Genomic DNA, 19527 nt, shown 5'->3' on the forward strand with positions numbered 1-19527 from the left:
GGCCTTTCACCGATTTATTTGATAAAGGACTGGAGGCCGGGCTTGGCTCCTTTCCGATCACATGGCCGCTGTTTACATGCTGAAGGTTGGGAGCCTCCGATGGGGAATTCCTGCAATGCTTTCTAAAGGGACCTCATAAAAGATTCATCCTCCAGGAACAGAAGCTTTTCCCATTCGCTGAATCCAGAGGGAGGCAGGAATACAAACTCTGGATGCCAAACGAGGTTATGACACGCCGCGCGTTGTACCCTGACCCTTGGAATCAGCGATAATTTTGTGTATCTGCCTGTCCACTCTCATCAGAGAGTCTACGCTCAGGAAGATGTAGACCCCCTTCGATGGCCATCAGACGAGCCTGGTGTTTGAAGGTTCTCCTCGGTGTCACCGTCTTCTTCTCCTTCCTCCTGCTCTGGAATTCGTGGTCCCAATTTCTGGAAGACGCGAGGGGACGATGGTTTTGGTTTTTTGACTTTGCACCGTCTGGAAGAAAAGGTATTAATTTCCCATCTCTCTTCTCAGAGGAGCTTCCAGAACCGAAATGCCAGACGGAGCTACTCCTTCTTATCTTGGTGACCTCAAAGCCTGACCATCATGACTCCCGGAAGGCCATACGAAGGACATGGGCCTCTCCAACCGAAAGGACCACTGACAAATGGCAGGTGGTCTTTTTAGTCGGACAGACGTTGGATGTAGAACTCGATTGGCGTATCCACAATGAGCAGAAGGCCAATGATGATATTCTCATGGGTGACTACCTGGACTCCTACCGTAACCTAACCCTAAAGGTCATGCATGGCATGAAGTGGGCGGTGGATAGGTGCCGGCCGCGGTACATTCTGAAAACAGACGATGACTGTTTCGTCAACACGCACTACCTCCCGTCCTTTCTGAGGGATCGCGGCCACGGTACTGGCCACCTCTACGTGGGCTCTGTCGTCCCGGAGCAGAAGAGAGTCGTTGTTCGGGATCCACTCAGCAAATGGTACGTTTCGTACCGGGAGTACGAACCCCGTGTGTACCCGGCGTACGCCAACGGAATCGGGTATATCGTGTCCTTCTACACGGCCAAGTCCATCCTACGTGCCGCAAGGACCGTTCCTCCCATCCCCGTGGAGGACGCCTATCTCGGGATTTTAGCAGAGAGGGCCAAGATCAGGCTTCTCACCAGTGCCAGGTTTGCCAAACACAATCTAAAATGGAGCGTCTGCAACTACCGGTTCCTCATGGTGATCCACGGACTCTCTCCGGAGGACCAGGCCTTGGCACTGGAGAACCTTCAAAGGACCAGGACCTCCTGCAACCACAGCACGGAGGTGGCGCACTGGAGGTGAAGAGGGAAGCCACCAATCGTTGGATTTGTGTTCTGTCACCCCCAATCCCACCATTCAGGCACTATTCAGACTCTCATCCTCTACCTGCCATCTTCCACTGCAGGTCAGTAGGATCGGTGGCTGTGGAGGAACTTAGAACAATCCTCATTCTGGACAACTGCCAAACACAACCAACGTCTTCTCTGGTGTGAGGGTAGAGAAAAAAAAAAATTCATAGCTGTTTGTTGATCATCAAAACTGCAAAATCGAATGTTCTCAGGTTATAATCTCTGCAGGTCGAATGTTATACATGAAAAAAAAAAAATTGAATAGGGAAAAAACAGCTGAGAAGCACACTTATTTTTCTATGATATTCAGTTCTATCTGGTGGTCCTAATACAGTATTTTCCCCATTCACTGCATTTGTAACAGTTTAACATTCGATCTGCAGAGAACATAGCCTGAGAACATTCCCTGAACAGTGAAAATACAGTGCCACTAGGTGGCGCTGAGGAGCAAACTTATTTTCTATGATACTCGACATGATCGTGTGGTCATAATACAGTATTTTCCCCATTCACTGCATTTGTAACAGTTTAACATTCGATCTGCAGAGAATATAGCCTGAGAACTTTCCCTAACCCTAACCCTGAATAGGGAAAATACAGCGCCAAAAGATGGAGATGAGGAGCACTTATTTCCTGTGATGACTTCATCTAGTGAACAAAATGCAGTATTTCCCCATCCACGGTGCTTTACAGTTTAACATTCGATCTGCATAGAATATAGCCTGAGAACATTCCCTGAATAAGGAAAATACAGCGTCACTAGATGGAGCCGAGGAGCGCAGGTACTTTCTACAATACTCAGCTCCATCTAGTGTTCATAATGCAGTATTTTCCCCATTCATAGTGCTTTTTTTTTAACGTTTAACATTCGACCTTCAGAGAAATATAGCCTGAGAACATTCCCCGAATAAGGAAAATACAGCGCCACTAGATGGAGCTGAGGAACGCACGTATCTCCTATAATACTCAGCTCCATCTAGTGTTCATAATGCATTTTTTCCCCATTCGCAGTGTTTTTTTTTTTTACAGTTTAACATTTGATCTGCAGAGAATATAGCCTGAGAAAATTCCCCGAATAGGGGAAATACAGCTCCACTAGATGGAGCTGAGAAGCACCCTTATTCCTTATAACACTCAGCTCCCTCTAGTGGTCATAATGCAGTATGTTCCCCATTCATAGTGCTTTTTTTTTTTTTTTTTAAGTTTAACATTCGATCTGCAGAGAATATAGCTTAAGAACATTCCCTGCATAAGGAAAATACAGGGTCACTAGATGGAGCTGAGAAGCACACTTATTCCTTATAACACTCAGCTCCCTCTAGTGGTCATAATGCAGTATGTTCCCCATTCGTAGTGCTTTTTTTTTTTTTTTTTTTTTTTTTTAGGTTAACATTCGATCTGCAGAGAATATAGCTTAAGAACATTCCTTGCATAAGGAAAATACAGCGCCACTAGATGGAGCTGAGAAGCAAACGTATTTTTCTATGATATTCAGCTCCATCTAGTGGTCGTTATGTAGCATTTTCCCCATTCACAGTGTTATTTTTTTTTTTACAGTTTAACATTCGATCATTCAGAGAATATAGCCCAAGAACATTCGATCTGGCACCATTCATACAGAATTAATTTGCTTGCAGTTTCAATGGCAGAATATGTGTATATATATATATTATACGTATTTTTTTTAATACGCTCCCAAGTAATTATGGGGGAATAGTTGGGATTGGTGGGATTTATGACTTTTTTAAATGAACAAATCGAACTCGCTGGTACTAAAAAAGTGCTGCAAAAAATGTGAAATTCTGACAGCAATGAATGTCTAAGAAAACTTCTGGAGACCAGAAATAAATTGTGATTCCCTAATAGATCCGAACCGAAGAACGAAATCATTGTCTATTGCTGAGTACCGGTGCTGACATGAGGGGACCGCATTCCTTTTCTGACTTTATTTTCACCCAAAATCTCTGAGCTATTTGTCTTGTGAAATATGGGCTATTTTCTCTCCACGTCGAATGTTATTCACTCATATACAAAACAGTGGATCAGGAAAACACCACGGTATGGCCACTAGATGGAGCTGATGAGAATAGGCAAATAAAACACATGTACTATGATCGTCAGCTCCATCTAGTGGCCTTAATGCAGCATTTGCTTTATTCATGCGATTTTTTGTGGCATTCGACCTGGAGAGAAAACAGGATAGGAAGTGAGGTAAGACTACAGAGCACCTCCCCCTCTCTACTCATCTCATTATCATAGGGGGGAGGTGTCCTTTAGGACAGCACTGGATTTCTGGCAGGATCAATGGGTATTGTTTATAATGATAGACTAGATCTAATGAAACATTGATCGGGATAGTTACCAAACCAGAAGAAAGATGAGTATTGGGGGATCACATGGTGCAGATGTTGGGGGGGGGGGAGGGGGTGGTCCTTGTGTGGTAACTGTGAGGAGCTCTGTTAGTCATGGAACATCTGCTATTGCCAACTATTAGCAGTGTGAAGGCCAACTCCATCCTTAGGAAGAGGTCACATGTCTGCCGGGTGTTCATTCCTGGGGAGACTCTCCCTCACTTCCTGTCCCGGTGACCCCCATACAGGAAATGGGGGGAGATGTTGTCACCGGGACAAGAAATGTGGAGACAGCAATAAAGATGTGGTCAGAGGTTCCCATCGTTCTCTACTGACCTAAAATTGTATTTTGTGTCCCCTTCGGGGAGATTTCACATCACTTCTTGTTCTGACTAAAAATGATGGTGAATCTCCCTAATAAGGACACAGAACATAACGCCCAAATATCTTCATCTCTGTCCCCAACATCGAGACTTGGAGCCAGCGACCTCTCTACAGAATCCTCCATAAATGATCCTCCATGTGTGATCCTCTCTATATGATCCTCCCTATATATTCCTCCCTATATTATCCTCCATGTGTGATCCTCCATAAATGATCCTAGATGTGTGATCCTCCATAAATGATCCTAGATGTGTGATCCTCCATAAATGATCCTAGATGTGTGATCCTCCATAAATGATCCTAGATGTGTGATCCTCCATAAATGATCCTAGATGTGTGATCCTCCATAAATGATCCTAGATGTGTGACCCCCTCTATATGATCCTCCATGTGTGATCCTCCCTATATGATCCTCCCTATATTATCCTCCATGTGTGATCCTCCATAAATGATCCTAGATGTGTGATCCTCCATAAATGATCCTAGATGTGTGATCCTCCATAAATGATCCTAGATGTGTGATCCTCCATAAATGATCCTAGATGTGTGACCCCCTCTATATGATCCTCCATGTGTGATCTACTTTATATGATCCTCCCTATATGATCCACCATGTGTGATCCTCCCTATATGATCCTCCATGTGTGATCCTCCCTATATGATCCTCCATGTGTGATCTACTTTATATGATCCTCCATGTGTGATCTTCCATAAATTATCCTCCATGTGTGACCCCCTCTATATGATCCTCCATGTGTGATCTACTTTATATAATCCTCCCTATATCATCCTCCATGTGTGATCCTCCCTATATCATCCTCCATGTGTGATCTTAGATAAATGATCCTCCATGTGTGATCCTCTCTATATGATCCTCCATGTGTGATCTACTTTATATGATCCTCCATGTCTGACCCTCCCTATATGATCCTCCATGTGTGATCCCCTCTATATGATCCTCCATGTGTGATCCTCTCTATATGATCCTCCATGTGTGATCCTCTCTATATGATCCTACCTATATGATCCTCCATGTGTGATCCTCCCTATATTATCCTCCATGTGTGATCTACTTTATATGATCCTCCATGTGTGATCCTCCATAAATGATCCTCCATGTGTGACCCCCTCTATATGATCCTCCATGTGTGATCCCCTCTATATGATCCTCCATGTGTGATCCCCTCTATATGATCCTCCATGTGTGATCCCCTCTATATGATCCTCCATGTGTGATCCCCTCTATATGAATCTCCATGTGTGATCTACTTTATATGATCCTCCATGTGTGATCCTCCCTATATGATCCTCCATGTGTGATCTACTTTATATGATCCTACCTATATCATCCTCCATGTGTGATCCCCTCTATATGATCCTCCATGTGTGATCTTCCATAAATTATCCTCCATGTGTGACCCCCCCCTATATGATCCTCCATGTGTGATCCCCCCTATATGATCCTCCATGTGTGATCCTCCCTATATGATCCTCCATGTGTGATCCTCCCTATATGATCCTCCCTGTACATGTAGCAGCCTCTGCAACTTATCCAGGGCTAGTCAGTGTTACAGGATTTGACTTTACTGGCTGCATGCTTGTTGCAGATCAGTGGCTCTCTAGATGGTCAGACCAGGATGAGAATGAGGTCCTTCTCACAGCTTCCCCTCCTCTCTACTCTGCACACACAGGACACCACCAGTGGATCATCAATGTAAAATTTTATCTGTAATCATCACAGCACACAAACTGCTCTGATCTCCAGTTACCACAGCTCATACATTTCCCCTCCATGATAGAAGTTTCCTGCCTTGCCCTGGGAGTTTCCAACTCTCATCCATGATGTTTTCTGGCCTTGTCATGGAAGTTTCCATCTCTCATCCTTGATGTTTCTTGGCCTTGTCCTGGAAGTTTACATCTCTCATCCTTGATGTTTCCTGGCCTTGTCCTGGAAGTTTACATCTCTCATCCTTGATGTTTCCTGGCCTTGTCCTGGAAGTTTCCATCTCTCATCCTTGATGTTTCTTGGCCTTGTCCTGGAAGTTTCCATTTCTCATTCTAGAAGGTTCCTGGCCTTGTCATGGAAGTATCCATCTCTCCTTCTGGAAGTATCCATCTCTCACCATTGATGTTTCTTGGCCTTGTCCTGGAAGTTTCCATCTCTCATCCTTGATGTTTCTTGGCCTTGTCCTGGAAGTTTCCATTTCTCATTCTAGAAGGTTCCTGGCCTTGTCATGAAAGTATCCATCTCTCACCATTGATGTTTCTTGGCCTTGTCCTGGAAGTTTCCATCTCTCATCCTTGATGTTTCTTGGCCTTGTCCTGGAAGTTTCCATTTCTCATTCTAGAAGGTTCCTGGCCTTGTCATGAAAGTATCCAACTCTCATCCTGGAAGTATTCATCTCTCACCATTGGCGTTTTCTGGCCTTGCCCTGGAAGTTTCCATCTCTCATCCTTGAAGTTTTCCTGGCCTTATCTTGGAAGTTTCCAGCTGGTGACTGAGCGGCTCTCGAATGAAGCTCTCCCTCCCTCGTAGGGTGAAGCAGTCATGACAAATTCTGGTTGGTACTTTGGGGACGAAAGCATCTGATGGACAGATGGGGACACCTTGTGGAGGAGGATTTGACTGACGTTCAGCCTGCAGGATAGCAGAGACTTTGGCAGAGGGTGACCACCATCATTCAACTTATCTGCTTCTCCTGCTCCTGGTGTCACCATGGTTCTCATTCTGGGGACAGGTGTGATGTCATGTGGGCAGCCCATGCACAAGGAGAGTGACATTCAGTCCCTTCACTTAGGGCGATGGGGGGACGGGGGGATCACACTATAATTTTTCTCTGGGCTCAGAGAAAATGCAGATCTTTGTGCCTCTCCTGTACCGGAACGTGTCTACACACATTAGTCCTGCCTCTCCACCACGTCCCGTTCACAGATCCACGGCAGCTCGCTGTAACAATTCTCCATTTTCAGATGTTGTCCTAGCTTGACGCAGCTCCCGGCTCCACCCACAATGATGTCCCTACAAGGAGAACAGAGACAAGAGACCGCCATCAGTGCCGGAGAATCACTGGAGAACACAAGATCCATAGAGAAACAAGGGGACTCTGGATACAAACCAGGAGACTCCAACAAAAAAATGTAGCAAGTCCAAACCAAAAGCCGGCAACCTTATTCCTTACCGACCTACACTGAGCCCTCCTAACTTTAATTAGAGGGTTTGGGTGGTGGAACTCTATGGTGATGACATCACCACACTGTAAATGAAGGGTGCTGTGGTGAAGGGATGGGGCAGGACTCTGTGCACTCATAGTATGTCTTCTGGCTTGTGCAGAGGTGTCCCCGCAGTACTTTTTTTTCACCACAAGATGCCCTCTGTCTTCTGCATTGCACAGAGCTATCTCCGCAGTACTTTCATTTTACCACAAGATGTCCTCAGTCTTCCAGAATGAATAAAGAAAACCAGGTAATAACTCATGGAAGACTGAGGCCATCTTGTGGTGAAAAAGAAGTATACGGGGGACAGCGCCAATCTGCTTTTTAATGCTTGCTGGGGATCTATTATAAATGTTTAAAAATCATGTATTATCCCACCATCCCTGTGCTGAGTTCCCGGGTCCGTACACCCGCTGTGCCCATTATGAGGGGTTCCCACCATCCCTGTGCTGAGTTCCCGGGTCTGTACACCCGCTGTGCCCATTATGAGGGGTTCTCACCATCCCTGTGCTGAGTTCCCGGGTCTGTACACCCGCTGTGCCCATTATGAGGGGTTCCCACCATCCCTGTGCTGAGTTCCCAGGTCTGTACACCTGATGTGCCCATTATGAGGGGTTCCCACCATCCCTGTGCTGAGTTCCCGGGTCTGTACACGCGCTGTGCCCATTATGAGGGGTTCTCACCATCCCTGTGCTGAGTTCCCGGGTCTGTACACCCGCTGTGCCCATTATGAGGGGTTCCCACCATCCCTGTGCTGAGTTCCCGGGTCTGTACACCTGCTGTGCCCATTATGAGGGGTTCCCACCATCCCTGTGATGAGTTCCTGGGTCTGTACACCCACTGTGCCCATTATGAGGGGTTCCCACCATCCCTGTGATGAGTTCCTGGGTCTGTACACCCACTGTGCCCATTATGAAGGGTTCCCACCTTTCCTGTGTGGAGTTCCCGGGTCTGTACACCCACTGTGCCCATTATGAGAGGTTCCCACCATCCCTGTGCTGAGTTCCCGGGTCTGTACACCCGCTGTGCCCATTATGAGTGGTTCCCACCATCCCTGTGCTGAGTTCCCGGGTCTGTACACCGCTGTGCCCATTATGAGGAGTTCTCACAATCCCTGTGCTGAGTTCCCGGGTCTGTACACCCGCTGTGCCCATTATGAGGGGTTCCCACCATCCCTGTGCTGAGTTCCCGGGTCTGTACACCCGCTGTGCCCATTATGAGGGGTTCCCACCATCCCTGTGCTGAGTTCCCGGGTCTGTACACCCGCTGTGCCCATTATGAGGGGTTCCCACCATCCCTGTGCTGAGTTCCCGGGTCTGTACCCCCGCTGTGCCCATTATGAGGGCTTCCCACCATCCCTGCGCTGAGTTCCCGGGTCTGTACACCCGCTGTGCCCATTATGAGGGGTTCCCACCATCCCTGTGCTGAGTTCCCGGGTCTGTACACCCGCTGTGCCCATTATGAGGGGTTCCCACCATCCCTGTGCTGAGTTCCCGGGTCTGTACACCCGCTGTGCCCATTATGAGGGGTTCCCACCATCCCTGTGGTGAGTTCCCAGGTCTGTACACCTGATGTGCCCATTATGAGGGGTTCCCACCATCCCTGTGCTGAGTTCCCGGGTCTGTACACGCGCTGTGCCCATTATGAGGGGTTCTCACCATCCCTGTGCTGAGTTCCCGGGTCTGTACACCCGCTGTGCCCATTATGAGGGGTTCCCACCATCCCTGTGCTGAGTTCCCGGGTCTGTACACCCGCTGTGCCCATTATGAGAGGTTCCCACCATCCCTGTGCTGAGTTCCCGGGTCTGTACACCCGCTGTGCCCATTATGAGAGGTTCCCACCATCCCTGTGCTGAGTTCCTGGGTCTGTACACCCGCTGTGCCCATTATGAGGGGTTCCCACCATCCCTGTGCTGAGTTCCCGGGTCTGTACACCCGCTGTGCCCATTATGAGGGGTTCCCACCATCCCTGTGCTGAGTTCCCGGGTCTGTACACCCGCTGTGCCTATTATGAGGGGTTCCCACCATCCCTGTGCTGAGTTCCCGGGTCTGTACACCCGCTGTGCCCATTATGAGGAGTTCTCACAATCCCTGTGCTGAGTTCCCGGGTCTGTACACCCGCTGTGCCCATTATGAGGGGTTCCCACCATCCCTGTGCTGAGTTCCTGGGTCTGTACACCCGCTGTGCCCATTATGAGGGGTTCTCACCATCCCTGTGCTGAGTTCCTGGGTCTGTACACCTGATGTGCCCATTATGAGGGGTTCCCACCATCCCTGTGCTGAGTTCCCAGGTCTGTACACCCGCTGTGCTCATTATGAGGGGTTCCCACCATCCCTGTGGTGAGTTCCCGGGTCTGTACACCCGCTGTGCCCATTATGAGGGGTTCCCACCATCCCTGTGCTGAGTTCCCGGGTCTGTACACCCGCTGTGCCCATTATGAGGGGTTCCCACCATCCCTGTGGTGAGTTCCCGGGTCTGTACACCCGCTGTGCCCATTATGAGGGGTTCCCACCATCCCTGTGGTGAGTTCCTATACCTGTACACCCGCTGTGCCCATTATGAGGGGTTCCCACCATCCCTGTGCTGAGTTCCTGGGTCTGTACACCCGCTGTGCCCATTATGAGGGGTTCCCACCATCCCTGTGCTGAGTTCCCGGGTCTGTACACCCGCTGTGCCCATTATGAGGGGTTCCCACCATCCCTGTGCTGAGTTCCTGGGTCTGTACACCCGCTGTGCCCATTATGAGGGGTTCCCACCATCCCTGTGGTGAGTTCCCGGGTCTGTACACCCGCTGTGCCCATTATGAGGGGTTCCCACCATCCCTGTGCTGAGTTCCTGGGTCTGTACACCCGCTGTGCCCATTATAAGGGGTTCCCACCATCCCTGTGCTGAGTTCCCGGGTCTGTACACCCGCTGTGCCCATTATGAGGGGTTCCCACCATCCCTGTGCTGAGTTCCCAGGTCTGTACACCCGCTGTGCCCATTATAAGGGGTTTCCACCATCCCTGTGCTGAGTTCTGGGGTCTGTACACCCGCTGTGCCCATTATGAGGGGTTCCCACCATCCCCGTGCTGAGTTCCCGGGTCTGTACCCTCTGATACCTGATACATCTCTATGAGGTGCAGACACTGCTGGAATACTATAATTCTTATACAGAGATCTGGAACTCACTCCATGCTGCCGTCCGGCCATTTCCCCTTCTGGGTGTCGGGGCTCCAACTGCTGTCCGGCTTCTGAATTCTCACCCAAAATTCCTGACCGAGCCGGGTGATAATTCTCTGCAACATAACCAGTAAAAATGTATGATGGAGGGTGTAGTATAATGTATGATGGAGGGTGTAGTATAATGTATGATGGGGGGTGTAGTATAATGTATGATGGGGGGTGTAGTATAATGTATGATGGGGAGTGTAGTATAATGTATGATGGGGGTGTAGTATAATGTATGATGGAGGTTGTAGTGTAATGTATGATGGGGGTGTAGTATAATGTATGATGGGGGGTGTAGTATAATGTATGATGGGGGGGTGTAGTATAATGTATGATGGGGGGTGTAGTATAATGTATGATGGGGGGTGTAGTATAATGTATGATGGGGGTGTAGTGTAATGTATGATGGGGGGTGTAGTGTAATGTATGATGGGGGTGTAGTGTATTGTATGATGGGGGGTGTAGTGTAATGTATGATGGAGGTTGTAGTGTAATGTATGATGGAGGTTGTAGTGTAATGTATGATGGGGGGTGTAGTATGATGTATGATGGGGGGTGTAGTATAATGTATGATGGGGGGTGTAGTATGATGTATGATGGGGAGTGTAGTATAATGTATGATGGGGGGTGTAGTATGATGTATAATGGAGGTTGTAGTGTAATGTATGATGGAGGTTGTAGTGTATTGTATGATGGGGGGTGTAGTATAATGTATGACTGAGGTTGTAGTGTAATGTATGATGGAGGTTGTAGTATGATGTATCATGATGGAGGTTGTAGTGTAATGTATGATGGGGGGTGTAGTATGATGTATGATGGGGGGTGTAGTATGATGTATGACTGAGGTTGTAGTGTAATGTATGATGGAGGTTGTAGTATGATGTATCATGATGGAGGTTGTAGTGTAATGTATGATGGGGGGTGTAGTATAATATATGATGGAGGTTGTAGTGTAATGTATGATGGGGGGGTGTAGTATAATGTATGATGGGGGGTGTAGTATAATGTATGATGGGGGGTGTAGTATGATGTATGATGGGGGGTGTAGTATAATGTATGATGGGGGGTGTAGTATAATGTATGATGGGGGGTGTAGTATAATGTATGATGGGGGGTGTAGTATAATGTATGATGGGGGGTGTAGTATAATATATGATAGGGGGTGTAGTATAATATATGATGGAGGTTGTAGTGTAATGTATGATGGGGGGTGTAGTATAATGTATGATGGGGGGTGTAGTATAATGTATGATGGGGGGTGTAGTATGATGTATGATGGGGGGTGTAGTATAATGTATGATGGGGGGTGTAGTATAATGTATGATGGGGGGTGTAGTATAATGTATGATGGGGGGTGTAGTATAATGTATGATGGGGGGTGTAGTATAATGTATGATGGGGGGTGTAGTATATTATATGATGGGGGGTGTAGTATGATGTATGATGGGGGGTGTAGTATAATGTATGATGGAGGTTGTAGTATAATGTATGATGGGGGGGGTGTAGTATGATGTATGATGGAGGTTGTAGTGTATTGTATGATGGGGGGTGTAGTATGATGTATGATGGGGGGTGTAGTATAATATATGATGGGGGGTGTAGTATAATGTATGATGGGGGGTGTAGTATGATGTATGATGGGGGGTGTAGTATATTATATGATGGGGGGTGTAGTATGATGTATGATGGGGGGTGTAGTATAATGTATGATGGAGGTTGTAGTATAATGTATGATGGGGGGGGTGTAGTATAATGTATGATGGAGGTTGTAGTGTATTGTATGATGGGGGGTGTAGTATGATGTATGATGGGGGGTGTAGTATAATATATGATGGGGGGTGTAGTATAATGTATGATGGGGGGTGTAGTATGATGTATGATGGGGGGTGTAGTATAATATATGATGGGGGGTGTAGTATGATGTATGATGATGGAGGTTGTAGTGTAATGTATGATGGGGGGTGTAGTATAATGTATGATGGGGGGTGTAGTATGATGTATGATGGAGGTTGTAGTATAATGTATGATGGAGGTTGTAGTATAATGTATGATGGGGGGTGTAGTATAATGTATGATGGGGGTGTAGTATAATGTATGATGGGGGGTGTAGTATAATGTATGATTGACGCTGTAGTATAATGTATGATGGGGGGTGTAGTGTAATGTATGATGGGGGGTGTAGTATAATGTATGATGGGGGGTGTAGTATAATGTATGATGGGGGGTGTAGTATAATGTATGATGGGGGGTGTAGTATAATATATGATGGGGGTGTAGTATAATGTATGATGGGGGGTGTAGTATAATGTATGATTGACGCTGTAGTATAATGTATGATGGGGGGTGTAGTATAATGTATGATGGGGGGTGTAGTGTAATGTATGATGGGGGTGTAGTATAATGTATGATGGGGGTGTAGTATAATGTATGATGGGGGTGTAGTATGATGTATGATGGAGGTTGTAGTGTAATGTATGATGGGGGGTGCAGTATAATATATGATGGGGGGTGTAGTATGATGTATGATGGAGGTTGTAGTGTATTGTATGATGGAGGTTGTAGTATAATATATGATGGGGGGTGTAGTATGATGTATGATGGAGGTTGTAGTGTAATGTATGATGGGGGTGTAGTATAATATATGATGGGGGTGTAGTATAATGTATGATGGGGGGGGTGTAGTATGATGTATGATGGAGGTTGTAGTGTAATGTATGATGGGGGGTGTAGTATAATGTATGATGGGGGGGGGGTGTAGTATGATGTATGATGGAGGTTGTAGTATAATATATGATGGGGGGTGTAGTATAATGTATGATGGGGGGGGGGTGTAGTATGATGTATGATGGAGGTTGTAGTGTAATGTATGATGGGGGGTGTAGTATAATGTATGATGGGGGGGGGTGTAGTATGATGTATGATGGAGGTTGTAGTATAATATATGATGGGGGGTGTAGTATAATGTATGATGGGGGGGGGTGTAGTATGATGTATGATGGAGGTTGTAGTGTAATGTATGATGGGGGTGTAGTATAATGTATGATGGGGGGGGGGTGTAGTATGATGTATGATGGAGGTTGTAGTATAATATATGATGGGGGGTGTAGTATAATGTATGATGGGGGGGTGTAGTATGATGTATGATGGAGGTTGTAGTGTAATGTATGATGGGGGGTGTAGTATAATATATGATGGGGGTGTAGTATGATGTATGATGGAGGTTGTAGTATAATGTATGATGGGGGTGTAGTATAATGTATGATGGGGGGTGTAGTATAATGTATGATGGGGGTGTAGTATAATGTATGATGGGGGTGTAGTATGATGTATGATGGAGGTTGTAGTATAATGTATGATGGGGGAGTAGTATGATGTATGATGATGGAGGTTGTAGTGTAATGTATGATGGGGGTGTAGTATAATGTATGATGGGGGGTGTAGTATGATGTATGATGATGGAGGTTGTAGTGTATTGTATGATGGGGGATGTAGATACTCATCATGCTGAGGAGCTAGCATCATACATGCATGTGGTAGTAGCTACACCATGTCATGCATGGAGGTAGTAGCTGTACCTGTCATGCATGGGGTGTAGTATACATCATCGATGGGCGAGTAGCTACACCTATCATGCATGTTTATACTACATCAGACAGCAGTCTGTAATACTACACCATGACATCATGTTTTATACTACACCATACATCATTTTTGATACGACACCATACATCATTTTTTATACTACACCATACATCATTGTCTATACTACACCATACATCATTGTTATACTACACCATACATCATTCTAATACCAGTACATCATTGTTATACGTATCATACTGGCAGGCTTAGTAGCTATACCATACATCATGGGTTTTATACTATACATGTATCGATGGGGGTGTAGCTACTCATGACATCGATGGGGTGTAGTATCATACTTATGGGTTAGTACTACCATACATCATTTTTATACTACACCATGACCGAGGGTGTCATGACCTGTGAATGAAGGGCTGTAGTACTCTTACCCGGGGCTGATGAGAGTCTCTGGTACCGGAGGCTAATTTGGAGCCATAGGCGGTGCAGTTCCGGTCGCTCTCCGTCTGAGACATCTTTCTGATGAGAAGTCGTAACATTTCTGATAGATGTAAACCCAGTCTGAAGGGCACAGGTGGGAGGGGTCTTCATCTGCCAATCAGGGTAAGGTCATAAAATTAATAGCCCCCATTACTGAAAGAAGTTATTTTTGTAGTGTAGTGTGGGGAGATGAAAAGAAGAATCTGATTGGCTGTCATGGGCCACAAGGGCAATTACTTTTCCAATCCTTCCAACAGGTTTCATTAATAAGCTGTAACTGACTTTCTCTAGCCCCTCCCTTAATTGATTTAACCCCTCCTATTACAAAGCTTTCCTCCCCCATTATACAGTTCTCAATATAACTCCCCCATCATTATATATAGCTCCCCCTAGTGCCTTGCACCCCTCGTACACATGCCCAGTGTATGCCCTATTACTTAATAGTACCACTTATTTCTACATATAAATTCATCATTTTTTTTAGCTCCACCCTTTAGAATGACTCAACCTTTTCACTGCTCTATAGAACTCCCCCCCCAACATAATTCTTCCTTTAATCCTCATAAGTCCTCCTATAACTCCATAATGCTCCTCCCAAGCAGGGGGTTGGGCAATATAAGTCCTCTCATTTCTCTACATAAAATGTAATCTCTATATAACCTCTATGTGAGTCTCCCTTTCGAGTTTATCCCATAAGCCTCTCTCTTCCTGTCACCCTAAATTAGGCTCCTCTTCTTCCATACATACAAGTCCCACCTGACCCATGGCTGATCATAACAATAGACGTCTCCTCCTCCTGTCGCCCCGTTTGTCGTACTCCTTCTGTCGGTTCCACAGGACATGGATCTGATGTGGGTGGAGAACCTGATAAGGACAGGAGAAGTGTGAGGTGAGGACCAGAGCCTTCATACCATCTCCTACATGAGATACAACCAGCCTACCTGACCCATAAACTGAAGACCACCTCCTGATTCTCTTGAAGACCACCATGGTATGCGCCACTTTACAGGCATACTATAGACATCCCCCAGGTACGAAATTTAAAGGAATATTTCACTTTTATTGTTTCACTTTAAGCATTATTAAAATCACTGATTCTCTGGAAGGCTACCATGGTGGAGACATTTTCAACAATACAATCTCCTTCATAAACTACAACCAGTCTACCTGACACATAAACTGATGACCTCCACCTGATTACTGGAAAGGCCAGCATGGTGGAGACATCTCCACCTGTACCATTGCCTTCATAAGATACAACCAGTCTACCTGGCACATAAACCGATGACCACCCCCTGATTATCAGGAAGACATCTTCACCCTTTAACCCCTATAGGATTGCCTAGCACAACGTTGCTGATATTTCCTACATCAGTCCTTAAAATCAATTATGGACAGCAGGAGTCAGCTTCACCGTTCCTATCTATGCTGGTTCAGAACACACAGCTTGTAATGGTCCTCGTGTTGGTAGATCTGTGTTCTGAGTGTAATCTCAGATCTTTCCAAGCACCAGCTCCAGGAACAGTCAGAGCTGGTATCTAAGCCGGGTTGTACTACAATATGATGGCATCATGACACTCTCACCATATTCCCACAAGGATGCCCTCAAATCATGTCCAGAATGATGTCAACATAATGACCCCACAACCCACGTCCCAACCAAATTTTGTCACCATTATGTGTCCACAGTGATGTCAGAATAATGTGACCACAATGATGTCATAACAGTGATGTCATATTGATATCCTCACCATGACCAGGACTATTTGGAAATTCAGTGCACCTATTGGAGGTCTGACCAATCAATGTCGGCACAATGAAGGCATACTATAGATGTCATATTGAGGTCATCACCATGTCCAGCACTGTTTTTGAATTCAATGCACCTATTATGAGGTCAGTTCATTCACCTACAATATTGCCATTGCAATGTTCCCACAATGATGTCATAATAATGTCTCCAGGGTGATGTCATGCCCATAATGATAATCTTACTCCCAGAATCAGAATCCCACATCTTTTATTCCTTAGTATGGACAGACACCCCGGAGACCTCCAAAGCACAGCAATAAAACCAAACCAAGGCATACCCTCTGTGCTTCTTATGGAAGGGCTCCATCCACCCAATGGCTGCACTCATTCATAGCAGTCAAGCCCATGAGGAGCAGCCTGGTACTGTGCAGAGCCTCCAGGGATCAGGAAATAAGGATACAGCTAAGCACAGCATAGTTACCTATCCACATACACACAGTGTACTTACCTGCCATGCGGAGAGTGATGATTACTGACTGCAGAACGGCACAGATAGATAAAAGAACCAGCAGCAGTGCCAGTGCCACACGCTCATAGCGGGGAGGTCCAGGGTCTTCCCATAACCCAAAGGACTCTATGAAAAGGGAGAAGATCAATATTATATGTGTACCTGGACCCCAGATGGGAGACATCACAGCTCTCCATGACAAATGATCCCCTGAGCACTCTGTGTTATCCAACGAGAGACAAGGGAGCAGAAGCTGTTCCCTTTCAGGCGGGCTGTCTCTGATTGAAACTGAGACAGCACCGCATGAAGGGAGGAAGCACTGGCTATATGGTCCTGGCGGGGGGGGGAGACATCAGAGCTCTCCATAACAAAGAATCCCCTGAGCACTCTGTGTTATCTAAAAAGAGAAGAGGGAGAAAAAGCTGTTCCCTTTCAGGTAGGTTGTCTGTGATTGAAACTGCAACATATGGAGGGGAGGGGAAGAGACACTGCTCTGAAGAAGGTGGAGTCACTGCTCTGAAGTAGGTGGAGTCACTGCTCTACAGAAGGTGGAGTCACTGCTATGAAGGAGGTGGAATTACTTCTCTGAAGGAGATGGAGTTACTGCTCTGAAGGGGGTGGAGTCACTGCTCTGAAGAAGGTGGGGTCACTGTTCTGGAAAGGGAGGAGTCATTGCTCACACCCGGTCTTTTGTATGTGTAATTTTCATCTCTTGCTCTACTGAGCTCTATGAAAACCAGGATTTTCACATCAGGAGGTAAGAAAACATGTGAAGAGGGGCTAATAGCATTCATGATATTATTATTTTTGGTGAAGCGAAGGGCCTCTTGATATTTAGTAGTCCCACCCTGTCTATTCATAGTCCTGATGTAGGGAATTAAAAAGGACCTGGTGGGATTGAGATTCGCTTGATGTTCAGTAGGCCAGTCCTAACCATTCATAGTCCTGATAGCCCATGTAGGGAATTGGAAGAACCTGGTGGGATGGAGGGTCTCTTGATGTTCAGTAGTTGCACCCTGACCATTCATAGTTCTGATACATACAACACTGAGCAAACCTTGACGCAATACTAATATAGAAACAGTGGGGAAGGGTGAAGGCAAATGCTGCTTTAGAAAAGCCAGAGGAACAACATATAGCAACAGAGCAAATAGTCCTAATAGTCCATGTCGGGAGCTGGAAGGACCCCGTGGGATGGAAAGTCTCTTGATGTTTTGTAGTTCTACCTTGTCTATTCATAGTCCTGATTGCTGGCCATATCTAGTCCTGAGAGCAATTCCAGGGGGTTGGAAGGAATCAGCGGGATGTCTCTTGATGTTCAGTAGTCCCACACTGTCCCTATGTGGTCCTGATAGCCCATGTAGGGATTTGAAGGGACATGGTGGGATGGAAAGTCTCTTTATGTTCAGCAGTCCCACACTGTCCATATGTAGTTCTGATAGCCCATGTAAGGGGTTGGAAGGGCCCAGTAGGATGGAGGGTCTCTTTAGTAGTCCAGCACTCTCTATATGTAGTCCTGATAGCCCTTATAGGGTGTTGGAGGGACCTGGTGTGATGATGGGTCTCTTGATGATTAGTAGTCCCACGCTATCCATATGTAGTTCTGCAAGCCCATGAAGGGGGTTGGAAGGGTCCAGTAGGATGGGGGGTCTCTTTAGCAGTCCAGCACTCTCTAGATGTATTCCTGATAGCCCTTATAGGGGGTTGGAGGGACCTGGTGTGATGATGGGTCTCTTGATGATTAATAGTCCCACGCTATCCATATGTAGTTCTGCAAGCCCATAAAGGGGGTCGGAAGGACCCAGCAGTATGGATGGTCTGTTGATATTTAGTAGTCCTGCACTCTCCATATGTAGTCCAGACCTGTTGTTTCTGGAAGTGTAAAATCTGCTTCCCCAATGCTACCAGCTCAGAACACGAGTCATGAGGGATGCTGATGCTGTTGCCATTCCATGTCCTTCAGCCCTAAGGGGTGCTTTATAAGGAGCCCCTAAAAAAGGGGGGCACTTTTTTTTCAAAGCACCTGTGCTATATGCTGGTGGGCACTTTGTTATCCAGGGCGAGTGTTGCCAAGTAGGGTCAACAAAGTGTCCCAAGCGCTATGACCTTATGGGGAATCACACTGTCCACTGCCCAAAAGGCCAATCAGGTGCAGCCGTTCAACACTGGTACACAGGGCGACTAGAATTGCAAACAAAGGGAATTAACAGCGCTCTCTGAATATAGATGGTTGACATGGAATCCTCAGGATGAATAGCACCAAGCCAATGATAAAGGCTAATGAGATGAGTTATTGTTCACAATAACTAGAAAGTTCACATAAAAATGTATGTAATCAAAAATGGTTAATACGATACCAAGCCGGTATGCCAAGTGTAGATGGGTTAGCAACCACTGGGTCCGGTGAACATGTAGATGGAAAAGATCTGCCGTAAGGTGCAACACCGCTGTACAAAACTTCAGACACTCGTGAGCCAAGCCGGAGTCCACCGTCGCTCACAAATGGCCATGAAGATGGAAGGAATACACCACAGTGTGCAGCACCGCTGCAGAGCCACAGACGCTCGGGAGCTGAGCCGGAGTCCGCCGGCGCTCACGAGTGACGTAACCGTACCACAACTGTTGATGCCGTGAAACGCCTTGGCGCGGCA

The 19527-nt window shown here is 46.4% G+C and overlaps 1 protein-coding gene and 1 long non-coding RNA gene across 2 annotated transcripts; one reads left to right on the forward strand and one right to left on the reverse strand.

The window, feature by feature from the left end:
* The first annotated feature begins 36 nt into the window (after nt 1-36).
* On the forward strand, nt 37-19080 carry LOC141123639 (beta-1,3-galactosyltransferase 5-like). The gene is made up of 2 exons (XM_073612068.1): nt 37-1434; nt 15342-19080. The coding sequence occupies exon 1, from the start codon at nt 339-341 to the stop codon at nt 1329-1331; it is 993 nt and encodes a 330-aa protein (XP_073468169.1). The 5' UTR covers nt 37-338; the 3' UTR covers nt 1332-1434; nt 15342-19080.
* Nucleotides 5820-10608, reverse strand: LOC141123670 (uncharacterized). Its single transcript, XR_012240752.1, has 2 exons — nt 10498-10608; nt 5820-7132 (listed from the first exon to the last, which is right to left on the reverse strand). It is a non-coding gene; the product is annotated as an uncharacterized lncRNA (long non-coding RNA).
* Nucleotides 19081-19527: the final 447 nt, after the last annotated feature.

The sequence above is a fragment of the Aquarana catesbeiana genome, linkage group LG01, assembly GCF_042186555.1.
Source record: "Aquarana catesbeiana isolate 2022-GZ linkage group LG01, ASM4218655v1, whole genome shotgun sequence".
Lineage (NCBI taxonomy): Eukaryota > Metazoa > Chordata > Amphibia > Anura > Ranidae > Aquarana > Aquarana catesbeiana.